This window comes from Chaetodon auriga, chromosome 19 (assembly GCF_051107435.1).
Source record: "Chaetodon auriga isolate fChaAug3 chromosome 19, fChaAug3.hap1, whole genome shotgun sequence".
Classification (NCBI taxonomy): Eukaryota; Metazoa; Chordata; class Actinopteri; order Chaetodontiformes; family Chaetodontidae; genus Chaetodon; species Chaetodon auriga.
Genome location: NC_135092.1, coordinates 21,575,636 through 21,597,393, shown reverse-complemented (window position 1 = coordinate 21,597,393; position 21,758 = coordinate 21,575,636). Strand labels below are relative to the sequence as shown.

The following is a 21,758-nucleotide window of genomic DNA, read 5'->3' as shown; positions in this document are numbered from 1 at the left end:
TTTCCACGTTTGGAGCCATTTGTTCTTGTCACACAAAGACAAAGGAGGGACATGATCATGATCATTTATTTTTTTTAAATAAAACAATACAATCATTTGAAATGAATAACTTAAAATCGAATACTCTATCTAGAACATGCTGAGGCTCAACTTCTCCACCACAGACTGAACGTAAGGCCACGTCTGAGCTTCACTGCTGCCTGAACAGGACAAAACGAGAGGCTGCAGTGTTCTGGTCAGCGATGCCTGAAGCCGTCCTCTCAATCCTCCAGCCGCTGCACGTGTAGAACAGTGAACCATAAGTTTATTCAGCTGGTTAATATGGCTTAGATTTCCAGTTTTCCTCCAAGAAGCAGCCCCAGTCCTACAGTATACACAGTATACAGCAGCACCTCGACACAGGAAAGGTTGTAAAGTGATATCCTACAATACTGGTGCCGTTCAGCACCGCTTACATTCAGGCAGGAAGTTGGCGTTTTAAACTTAACAGCGCCGTCTCAAGCGAGCTTTGGCAAGTGCAAATCAGTCTCTCACAACACGTTCCACTTCATGCATGATAGATGGAGAAGCTGCGCGCTTTTGGCCTTCAGACTCTTCGAGGCACGGGATACTCGTTCAGGACTCTGCAGCGCGGCGGATTTGAACCAATCCAAACCCTCTCAGAGATCAGCGCCAACAACAATAAAGGCTCCGACAGACCACTGCCATGGTCAGCGGCAGACAAATGGCACAAATAAGTAACCGAAACAGCTCAGCCCAAAAAGTCTTTATGCACAAAGCGAGCACCTGTTGGCCGTGGTCCTCAGCCCATGCAGGGTCCGGTTAGTAGTCTGTTAGTCTATTAAGGTCTGGGCGTCCACGTCGTCAGGGGACGGCTCAGCGGTCATCCTCTGTTAGGAGAGCCCGCTCAGTCCGACTGACGGCGAGGTCAACGGTTCACGTCAGGCAGCTTCCTCCGACTGTGACGAAGGCGTTTCTGACAGGTTTGCTTTAGATCTAAGAGCCAGAAACAGAAACATACGGTTATCATGATGCTAGAATTTTAAAGTTTGACACAATATTAGTGTAAAAAAACATGTGGACCAGCTGATTTTCACCTGAGCAGCTGACTGTAGATCTGTTTGATTTTAACACGATATCAAAATGTATTCAAATACTGGGAAAAAACTAGTAAACAACACAGACCGTGAGGTAAACATCTCACCTGTTGTGGGTCATGTGACTCTTCACGAGGTGTCCAGCAGCGAGAGCGGCCATCAGGGAGAGCTCCCCCGCCAGCACGGTGGCACAGACCACGCGGGCCAGCTGGCGGGCGTTCTCGCCCGGCACGTTGGAACTGGTTCCCTGGACGCCAAGCATCTAAAGACAAAGATGGAGTTCATGTGCGTCAGAGAGCTGGGTGACCAATCAGAAGGGTCGGATCCATCACAGCCCCCTCCTCCAGCTCCGAGTGGATCATTTCCGTAGCTTTATTTCTTTCATGAATTTATACTCAGCACCTGTGTGCAAACGTTCCTAATCCACTTGTGAAAAGTGAGTGCAGGTGACGTTACCTGCAGACACGCCTGCTGTGGCGGCAGGTTGGTGCCTCCTCCCACGGTGCCCAGCTCTATGGAGGGCATAGTGCAGCTGATGTACAGGTCCTCCCTCTCTGGACCGACGGCCTCCATCTGAGTGATACAGTTGGAGCTGCCCACGGTCTGAGCCGGGTCCTGGAACGAGCAGCATCGCTCAGTGAGTGAGGTGACGCACCGATAACGCTGAACCATGTGGAGTCTTTGCTGAATAGTGAAAGTTTCAAACACACTGAGCGATCCCTCACCTGTCCACAGGCGATGTAGATGGCTGCTACAATGTTAGCAGCATGAGCATTAAAGCCCCCGATACTTCCAGCCATGGCCGAGCCCACCAAGTTCTTGTTGATGTTCAGCTCCACCAGAGCCGCCGTGCTGCTTTTCAGCACCTGCAGACGCACAAACAGGCCGCTTTAGTATAAACAAACGCTGGAGTAAAGCGAGGTCTGATCCCTGAGGGCTGGTTTTAGTTGTGCCTACCTCCCGGACCACCTTGGCGGGGATGGTGGCCTCGCACACTGCAGACTTTCCCCGGCCCATGATCCAGTTTATGGCAGCAGACTTCTTGTCGGTGCAGTAGTTCCCGCTGACGGCCAACACCTGCGTGTCTGGATACTGCTGCTGCAGTCTGTGCAGAGCCTGCTCGGTCCCCTGAGAGCACAGAGACAAACGCAGAGGACGGAGTGAGCTGAGCGGAGGACACAGCAAAGGTAGCGTTCAAACTGTGATGCAAGACTTGCTCATACCTTGGACAGCATGTTCATGCCCATGGCGTCTCCTGTCTGAGACTGGAAGCGAATGTACAAGTTCCTCCCCGCTAAGCCCACCAACAACTTCTCCAGACGAGCAAACCTGAGAGCAAACATTCACTGATGATCTGTAACATTTTCAGCGTGTGGCCAAAGGACACGCTCAACCATTGTGCTCGTGTTTTCTGACCTGCTGGTCTGATCAAAAGCCTCTTTGATGGCGCTGAATCCGTCCGGGGTCTCGAGCCAGACTTTGACCTCCGCGGCCCGGCAGGCCGAGGGCAGCCTCACCACAGGACCCCTGGTCATGCTGTCGGCGAGGATTCTGCTGCGGCAGCCCCCGCTCAGCTGGACGGGGAAGACCACAGAGTCAGCACAACACACACACACGCACACACATGCGCGCACACACACACACACACACGTCACTTACAGAAAGCGCCCTGCATCCTCTGTTGGTGCTGGCTACCAGGCAGCCCTCTGTGGTCGCCATGGGAATGTAAAACTGCTTCTCATCCAGTGGAAGAGGTCCGGCCACTCCCACTGGAACCGGCATATAGCCAATGACGTTCTCACAGCAGGTGCCCATCACCTGCGGGACAAGAGCACGAAGTAATGCAGCTGCAACGTCAACGCATACTTCGACACGTGGGCTGCCGCGGCCAGGAGTCGAACCACCGACCTTCTGATTGGTGGACGACCGCTCTGCCTCCTGAGCCACAGCCGCCCACATTAGACCACGAGCCTTTAATGTTTGCACGTGTTCATACCTCCAGCTGTTTATTCCAGATGTGTCTACTTACTGGCATTACTCATACCTGCGCTGTGTTCAAACTGTGTTCACTGTGTATATCTGAGCACTGTTTGACACCACGAGCATCATTCTGCATTTAATATTCTGAGCAAAGGCCATAAACATGACTCTAATATTAAACAATGAACACATTTAAAGGGATAGTAAGCAGGCACTGTCAGTTACTGTCTGGAAACTTTCAAACTCCCCCTCCCCACCCAGTGTCCCACCTGCATCACCTCGAGGTCGATCTACCTGATACCTGAGGGAAGGTGAGTGATCAGGATACCTTTGAATAGTCGAAGTCCTTGTAAGGCAGATGAGCCAGGGCAGACTGAACAGGCAGTTTGGGTGACAGAATCTCCCTCCGGATGGCCACGCCTCTCTCCGGACTCTCGAGGACCGCCTCCAGTTTGTAGTTCAGGATGTTGCGTGAGGTCACCAGGTTCATGACCTCTTTATCGCTGAGGAAACGGGCGCCCCGCTGCAAGCAAACCAGTGAGTTCTTAAACCTTCAGACAAACACAGAACCAAAGGTCTCTTCTGTCGCTCCGGCAGCTCACCTGAGGGTCTGAGAGGATGGCCACGCACTCCTCCAGCGTCCGGGCCTCTGGATTACAGCTGCTTTGAGGAACGGATGGTGTCGGAGGGAGAGAATCCCCAAAGCATGAAGCGCAGTGGCCGTCGTCCCCTGAGGCTGCTGCAGGCTGAGTCACCTCTGCTGAGGAGGAACAGGGAGGGAGGAGAAAAACACATTGAGCAACGAGCAGTTACATCAGAGCTCTTGTTTTCCCATCAGTCAGTGCAGACATAATCTCACCGCTCTCCCCGCACGTCGCCTCAGCCTCGGGGGAAGGTTTCCACTCTGGCACAGCTGAGGAGGTGGGGCTGGTTGCTACAGCACCGTTCATGATCTTCTGGGGTTTCGGGGCGGGGAGGTCCCTCCTGCAGCAGTCCTCTGCCACCCAGGGCTTCTGAGCAGGAGAAGAGCCGATGATGGGACTCTTCAGGGACAGGGAGGACTCTGTCTCCGTTTGCTCAAAGAAGACGTACTTCACGGCCAGGAGCAGGGCGAGGCCGAGGGTTATCACCTGCTCCAGGTGCACGCTGACAGAGACAGACACGTCAGGAGGTTACAGCTCCAGAGTCAAGAACAGGTGAATGTATTGATGGAGCGAGCGATCCTCCTCTTTCAGTGCTTTTACCTGGTGAGCTTCAGAGGCAGCATGGTGCCGTCTGACTCCAGCCTCCTCACTATGGGTCCCTCCGCCGTGCGATTCTGACCTGGATGCTCAGCGGCTAGTCGAGTGTGAGCATGAACCAAGGCCAGACCCAGAGACTGAGGAGGACATCATGAAACCGATGCTCCAGTTAGACTCTTTACATGCTTCCCTACTCTCATTTCTTAAAAAGTCACCTTTAGACTGCTGTTAGCACCACGTATGCAGATTAATAATCAACTGAGCTGAATAAAGATTCTCACCATGATGATTTTAACCCTCTGGGTCACAGGGTTGGGCTTGTTGTCCTCTTCTTCAGCCAGCACACGGGCAAAGTGGCTCAGCTGCCAGATCGGACGACCCTCACGGCTTTCCCTCGACAGCTACACACACAAACACGCATGAGCACAAAACTCTCTTCTCACATTTTAAAAGGCAACAATTCTCCCAAATGTCACATATTGTCTTTACCTCCAGGACCAGGGAGACACACGCAGGGAAGAAGGTCATGAAGACAAAGTAATTGGCCAGGACAGACATACAGCCAAAACAACACATGATCTCTAACTGAGGCACACCTGGAAAACAACAGAAAACAGAGCTGATTTCATTTCCCATCAGCTCACCTTCATCATAATACTGAAGTACGCTCAGAACATCGCCGTCGCTGCTTAGGAGGAGAAGACAAACCTGACATGGTGCCGATGCCAATGACCAGACACTCGACCACAGCGTCCAGGGTGAAGGTGGGGCCCAGGATGGCCATGCCCTGCGAGATGTTGTCCCTCACCTCCTCCTGTACACCAAACACAGGCCTTAGCGTTAGTCAGCGACACCTCAGTTACATTCTTCACATGAACCAACAGTTCACACCTGCACCAACACTAAGAGTGATGTTACCTGAGAGTTTGAGCTGAGGGCGAATTTGGCCAGAGCGCAGGCTTTGGACAGGTCAATGAGCAGGAGGAAGAACGGCAGTGCTTCGCTGCAGGGGAGAGAGACAAGCGTCAATCTGGGAATGACGGAGTCAGCTTCTGTCGACACTGTCTTAAACCGGTGAACTAGTTGTATTAGACTCCCTGCTGAGCAGTGAGTGCGTGTCAGTGCTTTGGACACTTACTTTAAACCTGTCAGCTCTTTCCCAAAGAAGTGGATGACCACCGTACTGAAAACAAAGCTGGAAAATACTGTGAACAACCCCGCGATTCCTGTAGGAAAAGAAAAGGCACACTGACAGGATAGGTATACTGTGCGTGGTATTTTCATGATGAAGCTGAGTGATGAAGAAGAACACGCCAACATCCAATCACACTGACCAAGTATATATTTAGATCCCAGCTGTCGTAAATTCTTGAACTGGAAATAGATATAAACGATGGCCATGCAGCGGGTGACTGTGAGGATGATCACGTCGCTGCTGTGGATTTTCTGGAAGAAAACAGACACACACATGTCGTCTTACTGACGCTACCTGAGCAGCTCCTCTTCCTCCTTACATTCAGGCTGACCTGCCCTGCCTACAACACAGGTGGACTCACCTCCTCCACTTTAGGGCACCCGTTCCAGCTGCACATCTGGCTGCCGGTTGCCAGGCTGTTCATGGACATCAGGCAGACGGTGAGAGCAAGAGTGCCCACGATTACCTCCCACGGGTGGGAGGCCACCAGCAGGCCGTGGAGCCTGAACAGACGAGCCAACATGGCTGGAGGATGCCTTCCTGCTACCTAAGGTCACAGCCTCACCTGTAAAGTGAAAGGGGAAGGACGTCATCCCATCATTCCCATCAACGAGACAGGATGTGATCCAGTTCATTTTCGAGGCTGGGATTGAAGGTGTTGTCTCAAACTGTCGCTGCTGTGAATTATGTGATCATGTCTATCAAACGCCTCACGAAAGCTGTAAGACGACCACTTCTTCATGGCTAACTAACAGCCGTGAAAGAGGCGTTTAGCTAAAAATCTCACTCAGGTCCTGTCTGTAACATTTAAACACAGAGCTGCGTTTAAGACGAGGGGTGTGACTCGTAGCATGGTTGTACGCCGACAGTTACCGTTTTCATTGGTTAGCATTAGCTTCGTTTTTAACAGTTATCGAAGAGGACACTGTTAGCGTTGCTAGCATTAGCTATATTAGCTGTCACACCCGTACCAACTCATTCACCGTGTCACCAAGGTCGTTTCGTCCCTCCGTGTTTCAACACTTTCATAGTTACCTTCTACTAAAAATATTAAATTCACGTACTTCCCAGTGTAAGTGTCACGGTGGTCAAAGAGTCCTTTCCATGGTGTTAATATCCCTTCCACGGATCGCTTCGCTAGCTATCGCTACCTCTTCCTGATGCAACAGACCAATATGTCGCTGCGGTAATCCTGACGTCACTCCATCGCGTCACGGGGCGTGGCGAAGGGTGAAGCGGAAGTGACGGCTGTGGTAACGCAGACAAAACGAAGTTTTAAAAATGACCTTTTTTATTTAATTTTTTATTATTTGTTAAAATAAAAGTGGTGGATATGTTCTGTCAATATTATTTAAAAAAAATTGATATTAAAATGATAAAATGATGTTAAAAATGGGGAGTGACTGTAAATTGTTATCATATTATTAATGGATTAATTTGGTGTTCACAAATACATTCTCGGTGCAGAGGTTTCACTTTCAACAACACTGTAATTTCTGAGTAACAAAGTTTGTAATATTCAAAATGTATTCTATTAATCCTGTATGGATTAAGAGAATACGTACAAAAACTGGGTCACACAGCCACGTTGAACAGCTCGCTTTCTGTCTTAATAAAGATCATGTAGCCTTGCATTTTCATGTTTCAGACTGATGCATGTTTCACTGTGGTCTTTACGGGATGTTGGCATTTAGATTTACTCTCTGAGTTCAGTTTAATCAAATTAGGCATGTCCTGTCACTGTTACTGGAAAGCAGATGACGTTCATTAGATGATGAACTGGCTCCACAGTGTCGTCTCTTGCAGTGTCACATTGTTTTGCTCTTCTGGGAGTCTATAGGTACTTGAGTTATATATAACAAATTCATACCCCTGTTTTATCTTTGTATCATGCAGTTTCTGGATTTATTTACACCTCATTACCTCTCTGATCCTCCCCTGTTGAGTTGTGTTGTTCACCTGTGGTCTGAAGTGACCTTGCAGAGGCTGCTAACTTGACACACACTTCTTGGTTGAATGTATTTGGTTATTGGCTTAAAAATGCTTCTCTCATTTGCCCTTTAATGTATCTGCTTGAGGAAACAATCACTAAACCTGATTAAAACACAGCGATAGAGATTAGCCAACATAAAGTTTTCAGAAACACACAATTCTTCTTCTTCGAATGAATACCAGAGCCGCCCATTACACAAGGGAAATAAAGTTGCCAAACCCCAAGTCAAATTTGTAAACATTGTATTCCAGCCCTCAAAAAGTATTTGCAATGACACACGGAAGTGAATTTGAAAAACTCATGATTGAAATTGTGTTAATGTTCATCTTGAGCCATTGGAGCGAGCCGGGGGTGCAGGACTGGGGGGGGGGGGGGGGGGGTGAGTAGGCGGTGAGGAGCCACAGAGAGACTGGAATCACTGAGCGTTGACGCGGGAGGGGCGGTAGAAAAGGTTTTTGTACAGGATCCAGAATTTTGTGCTACGCCCCTGCCTGCAGAACCTGTTTGACGGTATTGAAATGCAGCTGGTGAGTCAGTTCTCACACCTCCAGCCATTCAGGTTGTTTTTAAATCCCACTTTAGTTAAACTTTTCAGTCAATTCAAATCTATACATTTGTGCCACTGACTGTGAAAGGCCTTTCAGTTTACGGCTGGGTTCTCTACTAAAACGTTATTAACCTCTGGTTTCTGTTTGTCTCTCCCACAAAGACAGTTACTGACCACTGTCGAGGGAAGGAAGCACTGGGTGGATGTTTCCTCTTTATTCGATAAACTGGACCCGACTGCTGCCACAATCAAACACTCTGTTTTTGCTCAGATGTTTCCTCTGTTTTTCTTGATCCTTGGAGAGCCGAGTCTCACCGGACTGAACCTTGAGTTTGTCCTGAGTGCCGCGTGTTCCTTGAACCTGAACTTCTGTCTTCTTTAAGTGACTTCAGATGACTCCAGCCACGGGTTTCCATTCACCCTTTAATCAGACGCAGGGATATTTGGGAGGGGATATCTGTCATTTGCGCACAGCTCCGGTTCTTTACTCGCACTGTGTATCTACTCTTATAAAATTCTACATACCGTGGTGCTCTTTAATAAACACAGGTGGTGACACATGACATTTTTGTGCACCTATTATCTGTAATTAGCGCAGCTCGTTGCTTCCTGAGTTCCTCCCCCTTTCCGGGTTGTTTGTCAGAGCGCAGCGCCGTCCTCTGAGCACATTCATGACGAGACACAGCAGCGCAGGCAGGCAGACTTCTTCATCATCTTTATGCTTAACCACAACCAAGTTCAGTTCAATCTCAGGCTGCGATTAACGGAGAGCTGCTCCAAGTTGATCATGTCAATAGATGTCGCACCGCCGCGCGTAAAAGGTGGAGCGGCACGAAGGATCAATGACAACTCCACTCTCATCCCCTGACCTCGGTACGTTGTTCTCAAGTTTTTGCTCCAGAACGATTCATTACTGCATGTGAACAGAAACAGGTGTGTGGAATCTGAATTTATCCTTGGGTTTCCTATTTTAAGGGTGTGACTTGGTGAGGCGTTCGGCTGACCGGCACCCGCGTCTGGACCAAGGTGAGCGTGCGTTTAAATATCCCACAGTAGGCTGAATGTGTCGGTCTGGACGCCAGATACTCCCAATTTAACTGTGTGCAGTTAGCCAACGAGAGTAACAATCTGGAAACTTAAAAAAAAAAAAAATACTGGAAGAATTTTAATTACTGAGCACATATTCGGATATTACGGGGTACAATATGAGCGGGTGAGCAATAAAGCTGAATTTTGGGAAAATGTCACGAACAGACACCACAGTCACTTCACTGAGAGTCACTGAGCATCAAAACTCAAATATGAGTCATTTCATTTCATAAATCTTCTGACAGTAAACTAACTTCAAACAGTTTCAACTTTGCATCCAAAGCAAAAATCACAAGCTGTGCAGAGCACGTGCAGCTCTGAGGAGCAGGTCTCAGCTTCAGACACTTGTCTCCAGGATGCTCACAGTAGAACAAGTATCTGGTTTTACCTGTTTAACCTGCCTTTAAATTCCCACATTGTAAACGCCTTATTCTCTACACGATATTCCCAAATTGCACTGTAAATTAAAAAGGATCATGCTCTGCGTTTCAGGCTGTAATCTAACCCACACATGTTGTTCCAGTCTCCACCTTCACTATCTATAACCGTCGTTGTAATGGAAATCCACATTTATGGTTTCTGTTTCATTTCAGCGTGTTTCTTCTCACCACAGAATGAATACGAGATGTCCATCACTGAGACTGAGAGGACAGCTGATCCCTTCACTCCTGTCACTACTGACACTCTGTGTCCTGCTCTTAATCAGCATCAAGTTCAGCTACATCTCTCAGTCTTCACTCCCCCCAGCGAGTCCAGATGACGTTCAGACGTTTCACAAATACAGTATTAACTGTTCGGCCATATATGACCTGGACCCGGTGGAGGTGGGTAAATCTCTGATCATCAGGAGGAAGGAAGTGTTGGAGGATACAGATGAAAGCCTGGTTAACCTCACCTCAAGCTGCCCGTTATTCCTAAAGTCCAGAGGTTATGATGACATGTGTGTCTCAGAGGAGGAGAAAGACTTTCCTCTGGCTTATTCACTGGTTGTGCATAAATCTGCGTGGATGGTAGAGAGGCTCATCAAGGCGGTGTACTCACCCAGTAATATCTACTGCATCCACTATGATCAGAAGTCTTCAGCTCAGTTCATCTCAGCCATGGAGGGTGTAGCGCGCTGTTTACCCAACGTCTTCATCGCCTCCAGGCGAGAGTCTGTCTACTATGCAAGCATCAGCCGCCTGAAAGCTGATCTCAACTGTCTGTCAGACCTTTTGCTGTCAGAGGTCAAGTGGAAGTATGTGATCAACCTCTGCGGCCAGGATTTCCCCCTCAGGTCCAACATCGAGCTGGTGTCAGAACTAAAGAAACTAAAAGGGGCTAACATGCTGGAGACGAGCCGACCCACCGATTCCAAAAGGGAGAGGTTCACCTTTCACTACGAGCTGAAAGACGCCAGCTTTGAATACCAAAAACTGCCGGTGAAAACGCAGAAGCTGAAGAGCCCGCCACCGCACGGCATCGAGATCTTCTGCGGCAACGCCTACTTCGTCTTGTCACGGGACTTTGTGTTGTTCATGGACGACTCGGTCGTGGTGAAAGACTTTCTGGCCTGGTCTGAGGACACCTACTCCCCAGACGAACACTTCTGGGCCACCCTTGTGCGGCTGGAGGGTGTACCCGGCGAGGTGCCCAGATCCCAGCCCGATGTCACTGACCTGATGAGTAAGACCAGGCTGGTGAAGTGGCAGTACCTGGAGGAGAGCCTTTACCCCCCGTGCTCAGGGCAACACATTCGCAGCGTTTGTATTTTCGGTGCAGCGGAGTTACGTTGGTTACTAAACTACGGTCACTGGTTCGCCAATAAGTTCGACCCCAAAGTGGACCCTGTTTGCATTCAGTGCCTTGAGGAGAGGCTGGAGAAAAAACAGAAGTTATTCCAATCACTGGCATCCAATAGCTGCCGAAAGGGTTAGCCTAAAAGCTAGCAGTAGCAATCATTCGATCAATCGCTTGGTCGGTCAACAGTTTGATGATTGATTCGTCATTTTTCAGTAAGTAATTTTTCAGATTTTTGAGGTTTAGACAAACAGGAGTATGCATGTACATCAAACCAAAGAGAGCAGAGCCCAAAGAGAGCAAACCAGGCAATAAATAAACAAACAAACAAACAGCAGACAAACAAACAAGCAGCAGGACCTCAGTGTCAGCTGTTCGGGTGCAGGTGATAGAGGCCATCGGAGCCCTGCAGGGTGTTTGATTATTCCACAACTCAAACATGTCTCATCAAACATGAGGCTTTTTTTTATTTTTTTTTATCACAGAAAATAACATTTTTCTATCTGGATTTTGCTGTTTGAACAAAATCTTAAATCTCTTTAATCTCATCTTTAAGCAGTTCTCAGGGGAACATTTTCTTCTGTTGTTTCATGAACCAAACGTGTGATATTTGGTTAAAAAAAAAAAAGTTTATTAAAACACGGTGTCAAAGAAATGGTTCCTTTTAGTGACATTCAGTCTTGCTTCAGCCAGTTTCAGAGGCTTTACTCTACATTTTAAAAGCCGACATGAACGAGGTGCCAGAGGTTTGTGGCACCTCGAAGGGCCAGTTCACCCAAATGACTACAAACCACATTTTCACTCACCTGTACAGGTAATTGGTGGATGGAATTTCCAGAAACAGCGTCTCTGTTCCTCAGGATAAATCAGATAGTTTACTTTGAGCACTTTTCATCAAAACTACTTACTTCAGAAGAAATAGGCACTTAATCAGAAAACATATTTATATTTGTAGGTAACTAGAAGGTAATGACTGGTTACGTTTATGATCTAACAAGTTTATCCAGTCCCAGTTCATCTGAGGTTGTGAGAAGACTTTAGTCTTCTGAATATGTCAGTGTTGGTTCCAGGTACCAATCTCCTCTGAGCTATAAATATATGGAGATATATATGGAGATGGTGTGCGTATTCGTGTCAGATGTCATATAAATAGATGAATGTCGAGTGAGTGCGTTGGCTGTGTTGATTAGCAGCTCATCAGTGACCTTGACATAATGCAGACAAGCAAGTGGCAAAAGCACTACATGAATTCCACGAAGTCCCACCAGCTCAAACTTTATTCTTATAACTTCAAAGAATAACATGCCATCAGTCTTTTTCTATGAAGGCATCTTGTGTATTTACTTTCTTTACACTGAATTTGCAGACTGTGAAAAAGAACTGCTGGGAACAAGGATTAGAAAGATATTTAATTCACTCATTCATTTAAATTCACACACTGAAGTGAATGTAGTAACTTAATAACAGCAGTAAATTAGCTGCATTATGGAGCTAAAATAAATATTGTTCATTTCAAAACGTCTCCCACCTAAATGAAAGTCCGCTGTCTGTTCTTGTTCACTGGATCTTTCAAGCTTCCACGTCTTGAGCTCATATTTAATGTGAGTAAAGGGAGTCAAACTCTGCACGAACGTCATCCTGCACAACCAAAGCACGAGTTGAGGCGCACTTTAAGTTTCCCCTCAGGCCAGAAAATGAGTCAAAATGTCGCCAGTCACCGGCACCTTTCACCTCTTCATGTCGGCCACTGCTACAAACGGCTGCACGGCACTTTGGAAACTTACATGAGTCACACGCTGCTTGCTTTGCACAGATTGATGAAAGCAGATCGACTAAACACATAAAACCAGAGGAGAGCACAGAGCGTCTGATAAGTTTTTGATCGGGGTGGTTGATCTCGTCTTTATCATCTGGTGTTTCATGACTTTTTATGTTAGATTATTTTAAGTGGTTTTACTCGCCTCGGTCATGATTTCATCCTGCCTGGTTCAACCACACGAAACATGGTGAAAAGTGCTGTAAATAAAGTTTTTATTATTATTGTTATTGTGAAGTATTTCCTTCTGATACGATGAGTGAAAATGTCCCTTTGTGAAGACGTGTGATCCGTTCCAGCTTGTGCTGCACGGTAGACTAACCTTGATCACTTTCACGGGTAACAGAACCACAGCATGAAACAATTCATCCCGCTGACCTCTTATCTTCTTATCTGTTAGTCTGATGTTTGCATGTGCACTTTAGGCTGACAGACAGACGATTGTGCCGCACGGTCTCAGCATGAGCGACTGCGTTCACAGGCTCGGGTTTGTCTGTTAGGTATTTTTATGTGTGTGTCAGCAACCGTCTTGGTTTCATCAGCACAGTGTGACTTTTTTTTTTTACTCAGTCTTAAATTACGCAGCCATTGCAACACTGAATGGAACAAAACTTGAAAAAAAAAAAAAACTTGGCAGTGGCAAACTTGTGTGTTTGCCACTGCAGATAAGCAGGGAAACAGGAAGTACTCTAAAAATATTCAACAATGGGTCAGAGGAAACTGTGCAGGTCAACTTTCTCCTCTGTGTCGTGAACTATGGAATTTCTCCTTCGGGAGACTAATAAAGGCATCTGATTCTGAATCTGTTGTCATGAAGAACAAAACAGCAGACCAGAATGTGAGATATGAAATGTAAGGCTCCTCCCTTCGACCTCGCACTTCTTAAATTATCTGCAGACTGTAAATTAAGGTCACACTTTGACAGTTAGAGCTGAACGTCATTCACTGTGTGACATGTTTTAACACAGTCAGCAATGGGTTGCAGAAAAAGTCTAAAAATATGAGAAGAACACATGATTAATTGGCTGAGAAGCCGTGGACTTACTGACATGAACATAACGCTGGAGTATGCATGCAGTACGTTCTCCTCAGGAATGCAACACAGCGCCAGCTCATTTGACCACAAACGAGGAGGCAATCTAACCGATCTGTGACCACGCACAGGGGTGTTTGCTAACACCTTCGTATCACGTTCAGAATGTCTGAATTAGCTTGGAGGGAGTCTCCTCCTCACCACAAGTTAGTCACATGTAGTGCTGCTCTGTCAGAGCCCTGAGGGGACATCAGGTTCTAGTAAATGATTCATTTTAGGTCAAGTTCTGGTTTGTGTGACACCTGTGAGCACCAGCGTCAGGTGTCTGTCTCGAGTTTATGGTCTGTGATAAACAAACTAAAGCGAAAGCTGCACCAGCTTTCAACGCGATCGTCTCGTTTTACTTAGAAAACAAGAACGTATGCTGTCAGGACGCTTCGCAAAATACTATAATCGCATAAATATACCACATATTCCACACTAGAGTCCTGCATCCTGGTGTCATAAAGCTCTTTTTACATGCTACATATGTGAAAATCAATTTTGCAGATATTACACGTGGTTTGAGTTGCCACCAGCTAACCTGCCCTTCACATAAAACCACAAATGGCTGCTAGCTAGTGGGTAACTAGCAGACACAGTCGCAGTAGCTTTGGACGTGTGTGTTTAGACTTCAGTAAAACCTTCACTTACATTTTCTAAGAATGTGGCTGATGTCAAACCAGTCTTACAGCTTTGTATACAATACCTCTACAACTCTATCTCGTGTGTTCGCTAAGCTACGGCCACATGCACACATGGTATTCTGCAGTACAGAAGATAGACGGTCCCATTCCATTTCGGTGTTACTGCAAAGGTCTTAGAAGTCGATCAGTTTTTACTATGAGCACACCACATCCTGCCAAAGTCATGCACCAGTCGGGATTTAGCCACCTTTGAAACAGAATCGAAGCTGAAATGACTGACTAGCACTAGCGCGGCTAGCATGTTAGCCATTCGCTCTGCAACCGCAGCAAGAAACCAGCTCTCCCCATGAGGCCTCACAATAATAATATACATGAGACACTTGACAATGATTATTTGCTCCACTTGGTCTCAAAGTGATGATATGAACACATGCCAAGGTGTGAAATTAACTCATACAAGTGAAGAATCACCTCTTAATTACGCTTCCAGTCAGATGTATCACCGACTAACCTTTCCAAACCCACAGCAGGCTTGTCTGATACTCAAAGAAAGCTGGTAAATTCAGCTGAAGGCGACAGCTGTTTCGGTGTGTTAACGCTGCTGTCAGGCTGACGCACAGCGGCTGGATAGCAGACACATACGAGCGTGCAGGGCGCCTGAACGACCGGCTGACTTTCCAAAGTAAAGCCCGGCTCAGCTGAAGGGATTCAGGGCTGCTTTTCTCTTCGCGGAGACAATTTGGACAAACTCTCTAGCTGAAACTCTCCATCTTTGTTCTGATTTCGATGGAGCTTTAAACTGCTGTATTCTCACTGAAGGTGCTGGCTTTAGCTTTTGCACCGAGCTTCAAAGTCATCATCGTCCTTCCTTTCCTCAAAACCCCATAAAACCCCATTTTTCATAGCTTTTTCCCTCCATCCTATTGGTTGTAAGAACATTTGTCTTCCACCTTCGAGGCAGCGTCTGTGTGAAAGACTGTTCAAGACTGAAGAAGACTAAGAAAAGTTTGGATTTAATAACAATGTAATCTGCATAAAAGTGGTGCCAACATTTATTTTAGGGGTGTTTTTCCATTTCTGGGAACTGCGCAGACTTTTTAGTGTTTCATAGCTGCTCATGATGAAGGCTTTTAAAATTATGGCAATTAATCTGAAAAGATGCCTTCTCTAATGTGTGGATTTTGACAGAATTGGCGGATATCTTGATAACGGCCTCTCACTGTGACTTTTTTGATGCTTCAAACGCAGCACTTGACACTTGCTGACTTGGCATTTAGCTTGACATCCCTCACACAACCACTTAGTCCTGTTAGGGCTGCTGCTAACTAAAGCCAAGGGCAGCCTGCTTGTGAACGGAGGTCTCAAATACAGCGACTCCTGCTTCTCTCCCCTGTGTTTAACCCGGTCACTGCTGACTCTATTCAGGAAAAGGCCGTGTATCTCACACACTGCTCATTTTAGCTTTCTTAGCATAAAACAGGCCTCGCAGTGGATCTTGTATAACCTCTTCTGGATTATGAAATGTTTTGGTGTTGCACTGTGTGTGTTTCATCGAGCACAGTAAAGTGCACCTTTCACCTTCCTGTTTGTTTAATGTACATAAATGTGCGGTGTGGGTGTTTACGCCTGCACTTCCTGTCAGCTCTCTCTCACCCTTCACTTCAGCATCGGTTGGTTTTATAAAGAAATCCAATTTCTACCAAACCCGCGTTCATACTCAGCTCTGTGCAGTCTGGGTTTGATTTCTCATTCTTCTCTGCTGACGGAGTGTGACGAGGCCTCTGAGCACTCCGACGTGAACTCTGCTGTGGTTTGGTGGTGTGGAAGGTGAGTCATGCTAAAAGTCTTAAATAGTTCCTGGTGGCCTCTCTCTAACCACGTGTCTCCCAAGTTTCAGGTTTCAATCTGAGTGTCATGGCCCTGCGTTGAGCTGTGCTCGGTTTGACTGCGTTGGTTTTAGATATGCAAACTATAAGCAGTTTTGCAGAATGTTGGTCCCTTCAGGTCCCTTTAAGTCGCCCAAAGAGCAGTTTTCATGGTCCTCAAGAGGACGAAGGCCCTGCCTGAAAAGGAGCTTCTCAGTGACTCATTTCCTAACATCCTACATCTTTGTCAGTGATCTGAAATCATGTTCTGCATGTGACCCCACCGTTCATCACAAGACCGTGATTGAGAAAATGTGGCCTTTCAGAACTACAGTAGCAGGAAAGCACATTTACCTCTTTGCTTCATTATAGCGTTAAAGAATTGTACCAGTTGTTTAGTCTTTGTCAAAGATTCTTCAGAGCTTGTTGAGGTTTTGAACCTGCCTGTTGTTTGCTATGAAGAAAGGCCACATCAAAGCTGCCACAGTCTGCAAATCCTTGTGTAGAAATGAACTAATGCAGCTCTGAGCAATAACAATCTCAAGCTACGGCTGTGCGCTCAAGGCCAACACCTCAGTCATACAATGAATCGCGGCAGCGGAGTAACGCAGTGAAAAGGCACAGATGTGGAGCTTCTGTGCGCCCAGTTTCACCTGAAGTCTACACAGTTCTGCTTCATCAGCCCCTGTTTCCCATATTTATGACAAAGAGTGATGTGAAAGGGTCACTCTTTCATGCAGGGAAGGATTTAAAGATCATTTAAACCTGTTCTTTTAGTTCATTTAACAGCGTCTCCGTGCAGCCCAGAGGTCATGTTTTAAGGGGCTATGTGGTTATTTGAATACAAAAATCTGTCATTTTACTTCACACACACACACTGCTGAGGCGGCACTTTTGTCAGGTCACACATCTGAACCCGTCATGAGTCAATCATGTGTTCACTCGACCGTGAGCCGCAACAGTGGAGCAGTACATCATCGCAGTACTGTGAAGTAAAGACAGCAGATCAGGAGAAGGAGGGGAAGTAAGGCCTAACGCTGGCACAAACATGTGCACAAACAGGAAACCCTTCCTTTTCCTGTAACTAATAGATTTACTCAAATACTGGACTTGAGTGCAGTTTTCAGATACTTCTGCTACTTTCTTCTTGTGCTGTTGTGCTGGTGTGACAGAGAGGCAGCAAACGAGCCCGGAGGCGCAGGCCAAACAAAAAGAGCGACCAATTAGACACAGGTGAGAACAATCAGGCAATCACAGAGGCGGGAAAACACAGGAAGTAAAGTAAACTTTGACACAAGAGGAAGGACTTCAGAATGAAACAGGAACTAAACCCACTGGATCGTGACATCTACTGCATTCAGCTCACAGCTGGAGCTTTTCGCACTAGAGATTTTAGATTGAAGCTCAAATTCAACACAGTGATGAAGATTAAATGTTTCTCCATTTTTCTTTTTTACTTTACAAACATGTTTCCTTCTTTCTATGAGCTGCATTTCGACCAAAGACACTTATCCCCTTTAAACCGCTCAGATATGTTCATTTAAATAATAATTATGTTCATTTTGAGGCAACAGTGAAGGAGCACTTTCACTTTTCAGTGCAGTACTTTTACTTATTTTACTTTTACTTTTCTGAATGCTTCTTCCACCGCTGTCCTTTTCCAGTCTCGTGACTTGGCTCATCGCTCACTGTGAATGAGGGTTAGTACTTCTGTTGAGGTGAACGGATGGAGCCGTGCACCACCTGTGCACCTGAGGCATCTGCACCGTGAAGCGAACGACATTTACCATCATTTCCTCCGACCCACGAGCTCCAAACACAGCGTGAACATAACCGAAATGACAGACTCGTCAGTCTTGTGTCTGAAAACACTGGAGCATGTTTTTAATTAATCAGCGTGTTCACAGAATTTATTGTGCATGGATGGAACGTTTTTCTGGGATCATGTTAAGTTATTTTCTATGTTTGTTCTGTGATATTTAAATCAATAACCAAACTATTTAACAACAAAGAAAAGATCCCCGGCTTCAGATTTCAGCTTCTTTTCTGTGAGATGTTCTTTCAAACCACCCATTCACAGCATGTCCTGGCACCGTGGCTCTCGTGAGCTTGTTTTTCTTCCACGTTTTAATTCATTTCTTTCATCCTGCGGCCTTGGAATTCTTCATAAATTATTTGGCTATGCTGGATAAAAAAGGCACTTCAGATGCGTCTGAATTGCAGCTTGGATCTGTCTTCGTTGCAGCTGAACACAGATGCTGGCTCTCATTGTTGTCTGTTCAACTCACCAGCTCCTTCCTGCTGCCATCCCGGGCGGTGTGCGACTCCAGCCCTGCTCTGAGGCCGTGCAGTGGCGGCCCGCGTCCACTTGATGGCGCTGTGGCTGTGTGTCAGTGGGAGGCTGCTCTCTCTTTTGTCTCGTTTCAGGCAAAAACTGTCACTTTCCCTGGCCTCGGCTTCCCAGGTTGTACAAGCTTGACTGTGTTGAGTCTGCAGATGAAGGAAAGTGGTGAAAGAGGAAGAGAAAGTGATGAATAAAGAGACGTTGAAACACTGAACCTGAGCAGATTCCACCGCTGGCTTCATATCTATACATAGAATACAGGATATCATCAGTGTGTGAGCAGACATCTATCCTTTCACACATCTTTATCATGTTCTGCTCATTTATGGTTTTGTTTTATTGTGTATCCTGAAATATAAGATATATTTTTTCTATTTTATTTGTAGTTCAGTGTATAAATCCAAAAGATAATTAAAAATAACGTAATAACCAAATATAAGAAGGTTGTTTGATATCTCATCGCAATGCATGCTCACGACCAATCACTTTTATCCTGTTTATATGGTGTTTTGGTTCAACATACCTTATATCCATATGTGCATATGCGTGTATTTATACTGTAAATGATATTTTTCTTTATTTTCTGTGCAGTACGGCATAAAAAAACAAGGTCAGACATAATAAGTGTAGGTGTAGTGAGGTCCTTTTTGTTTTGTAGCCATTTTAGCTTTGCATTTATGTTAATTAAGGTATTGTTTTTACAACTTAGAGACTGAAATAAGGATCAATTCAAATTTCCATTTGCCATAAATGATGAAACTCACAGTTCAGGATCATCACGACACTCTTTTGTAGAACATTTGTGTCTCCTCGCTGGAGTGAAGCCGCTGGTTCTGTTTTTGCTGCACTTAATGTGTCCAAAAGGTACCCACCTGGGTGCATAAACAGCCTCTGTGACAGCCCGGCTATGCATGGCTTACTCCTCCTCTGTTCATTTTATAGTGTGCATGTATCACTTTATGGCATCCATCTATCTAGTAAACCTTGAAAAGGCTGTTGAGGCTGCGGATAAATCTGAGGGTGACACTCTGACAGTCCCTGATCTGCCTGTCCATGTTGCCTGAAATCTCTCTCGGCGATCGTAACTTTGCTCTCTCATGCATTCTGACATATTCCTCACTGAAGCAGAGGTCTGTGTTTGTGCATGTGTGTGCGTGTGTGTGTGTGTGTGCGTGTGTGTGTGTGTGTGTGTGTGTGTGTGTGTGTGTGTGTGTGTGTGTGTGTGTGTGCGCGTGTGTGTGTGCGTGTGTGTGTGCGTGTGCGTGTGCGTGTGTGCGCGCGCCGTCAGATAAACCAGCTCGGCTCTAATGTCAGCTGTCAAAGTGCAGCTGACGGAGAAATACACAAAAATATTGCAGCGCGATCCAGCTGAAAATGAGAGTTTTGTGTGAGGACGAGGAGCTGCGATCTGCTCTGACTGACTGAGTGTGTGTTGCATTCGAGTCTGGCTTATAGACATGTTTGCATGTGTGTAAAGGAGTATGTGAGTGTAATTAATGATGTGTTCCTCCTCTTCATAGGGTAATAGGATTTCCCCACCCCAGGCGGTAAAGAGAGTGGGAGGGGGAGAAGGCTCTGCATGTATGTATGTGTGTGTGAGAGTGTGTGTGTTTGTGGAGTTAGTGAATGGGAGCCCCATGTAGTGATGCCAATGGAGGGCCTGTGCGTGTGTGTGTGTGTGTGTGTGTGTGTGTGTGTGTGTTAGGGGGAGGGGGAACAAGCAAGTGATTTATAACAGCTACTCCAGGTCTCTCCTCTCTCCCACAGCAGCACCGCAAACACATCCATTACAAAAGTACTGATGTTAATGGGATTGTTGAGTGTGTGCGTGTGTGTGTGTGTGTGCATGTGTGTGTGCACGATAGAGGCTGCACAAGTGTGAGTGTGCACCTTTATGCGTGTGTGAGAGTGATAACCAGATGCTACTGGGTGAAAGGGAGGTGAAGGTTACTGAGGATGTTTGGTGGAGGTTTACTGGTGCTCAAGTCCAAGCACAAGTTTCCATGCAGGTGTGTGTGTGTGTGTGTGTGTGTGTGTGTGTGTGTGTGTCGCTCTGCTGGAGAAACACAGCTGAGGAGATGGAGTAATAAAAACTGGACTTGAGGAAAATACTCCAGAGAGTAAACAGAGGGACCAAAGAAGAAATAAATAAAAAGGATGTAGAGCTTCTTGGTAATGGATTGGTAGATGCTGAGGACCACATCCGCCTCAGTGTGTGTGTGTGCGTGTGTGTGTGTGTGAATATATATACACACATAGTGTCTGCCGGTCTCCTCTCACATTACCCTTTACATTAAAACCAGTCAAGGGGAAAATTACTGCAGACCTGGGCCACCGTCTGCCCACCTGGCCCCACAGCTAGAGGAGGGGATGTGGAGCCAGAGGAGGGGATAAAGAGGAGGATAAGGGGATGAGGAGGTGGGGGGTCAGAGGGACGCGGTGAGGGAGGCTGCCCAAAGGCGCTGGTCTGAAGTCAGTTTCGTGCAAGGAGGGAACGTCTGGTCTGGGGTCTGTTCCTGCGGGTCTGCACTTCTGTTAGTTTGTTGAAGCTGCTGCGACATTCAGCTCGTAAAAGCCGCTCATGACGGGTCCACAGAGAGTTATCGTCAGACCCTGCTCCTCCCATCATCTCTGCAGTGTTTGAGCTCACTGCTACTCTTTTGGTTGACTCTCACGGCTCTCATCGGCGCAGCAGGCAGCTGTTTGTGGTGAAAAAGCTGCGACGAACTCACCGTGGACCACCCGCCCAGCGTGACACGGCAGACAGACAAAGCTAGCAGCTCACTGGTTGGTGTCGAGGAACATTTAGCTGCTGGTGGGGAACAAACCTGAGCTAAAAGCAGAGTGAATCTTGGACTAGTCTGCGTTTGCCAACATGACGTCTGCTGGAAGTGTAAACAAGCAGCTGTTTACATGTTCACCACAACAACTTCATAAGCTAATAATATGTTCATTTTGTGTCGTGTTCAGCTTGTTGCTCCGCCCCCATGTGGCCAAAGAATTAATCAATTAATGCAGATTTATGCTTATTACCACATGTGGAGTGGATTCTTACAAAGGAGGACGCACCAGCCAAACGTATCAACCCCAAAG

General features: G+C 46.6%; 2 protein-coding genes across 4 annotated transcripts; one reads left to right on the top strand and one right to left on the bottom strand.

Moving 5' to 3' along the window:
* Positions 1-48: 48 nt before the first annotated feature.
* LOC143337748 (3-hydroxy-3-methylglutaryl-coenzyme A reductase-like) lies at positions 49-6,698 on the bottom strand. 2 transcript variants are annotated; one of them, XM_076757564.1, is made up of 20 exons: positions 6,578-6,698; positions 5,875-6,078; positions 5,653-5,764; positions 5,457-5,544; positions 5,237-5,321; positions 5,027-5,132; positions 4,808-4,914; positions 4,600-4,719; positions 4,322-4,455; positions 3,937-4,223; positions 3,680-3,837; positions 3,406-3,600; positions 2,757-2,915; positions 2,514-2,671; positions 2,321-2,426; positions 2,055-2,225; positions 1,823-1,963; positions 1,554-1,712; positions 1,205-1,359; positions 49-996 (listed from the first exon to the last, which is right to left on the bottom strand). In XM_076757564.1, the coding sequence occupies exons 2-20, from the start codon at positions 6,034-6,036 to the stop codon at positions 942-944; spliced, it is 2,658 nt and encodes an 885-aa protein (XP_076613679.1). In that variant the 5' UTR covers positions 6,037-6,078; positions 6,578-6,698; the 3' UTR covers positions 49-941. The 2 variants fall into 2 exon arrangements, with proteins under 2 accessions (XP_076613679.1, XP_076613681.1); XM_076757566.1 differs by having other exon boundaries at positions 3,680-3,834.
* A 2,016-nt stretch (positions 6,699-8,714) lies between these two features.
* LOC143337701 (beta-1,3-galactosyl-O-glycosyl-glycoprotein beta-1,6-N-acetylglucosaminyltransferase 4-like) lies at positions 8,715-12,967 on the top strand. 2 transcript variants are annotated; one of them, XM_076757413.1, is made up of 3 exons: positions 8,715-8,926; positions 9,029-9,079; positions 9,756-11,537. In XM_076757413.1, the coding sequence occupies exon 3, from the start codon at positions 9,757-9,759 to the stop codon at positions 11,056-11,058; it is 1,302 nt and encodes a 433-aa protein (XP_076613528.1). In that variant the 5' UTR covers positions 8,715-8,926; positions 9,029-9,079; position 9,756; the 3' UTR covers positions 11,059-11,537. The 2 variants fall into 2 exon arrangements, with proteins under 2 accessions (XP_076613528.1, XP_076613527.1); XM_076757412.1 differs by having other exon boundaries at positions 8,719-8,926; positions 9,736-12,967.
* The last annotated feature ends 8,791 nt before the right edge of the window (positions 12,968-21,758 follow it).

What these genes read in the sequence shown, in the direction of transcription:
- LOC143337748 (XM_076757564.1), bottom strand. Translation starts at nt 6,036, where the DNA reads ATGTTGGCTCGTCTGTTCAGGCTCCACGGCCTGCTGGTGGCCTCCCAC. An exon ending in TGGCATCGGCACCATGTCAG is followed by an intron (nt 4,915 to 5,026) that starts GTTTGTCTTCTC and finishes GTTGTTTTCCAG; the next exon opens with GTGTGCCTCAGTTAGAGATC. An exon ending in CCATCCTCTCAGACCCTCAG is followed by an intron (nt 3,601 to 3,679) that starts GTGAGCTGCCGG and finishes GTTTGCTTGCAG; the next exon opens with CGGGGCGCCCGTTTCCTCAG.
- LOC143337701 (XM_076757412.1), top strand. Translation starts at nt 9,757, where the DNA reads ATGAATACGAGATGTCCATCACTGAGACTGAGAGGACAGCTGATCCCT.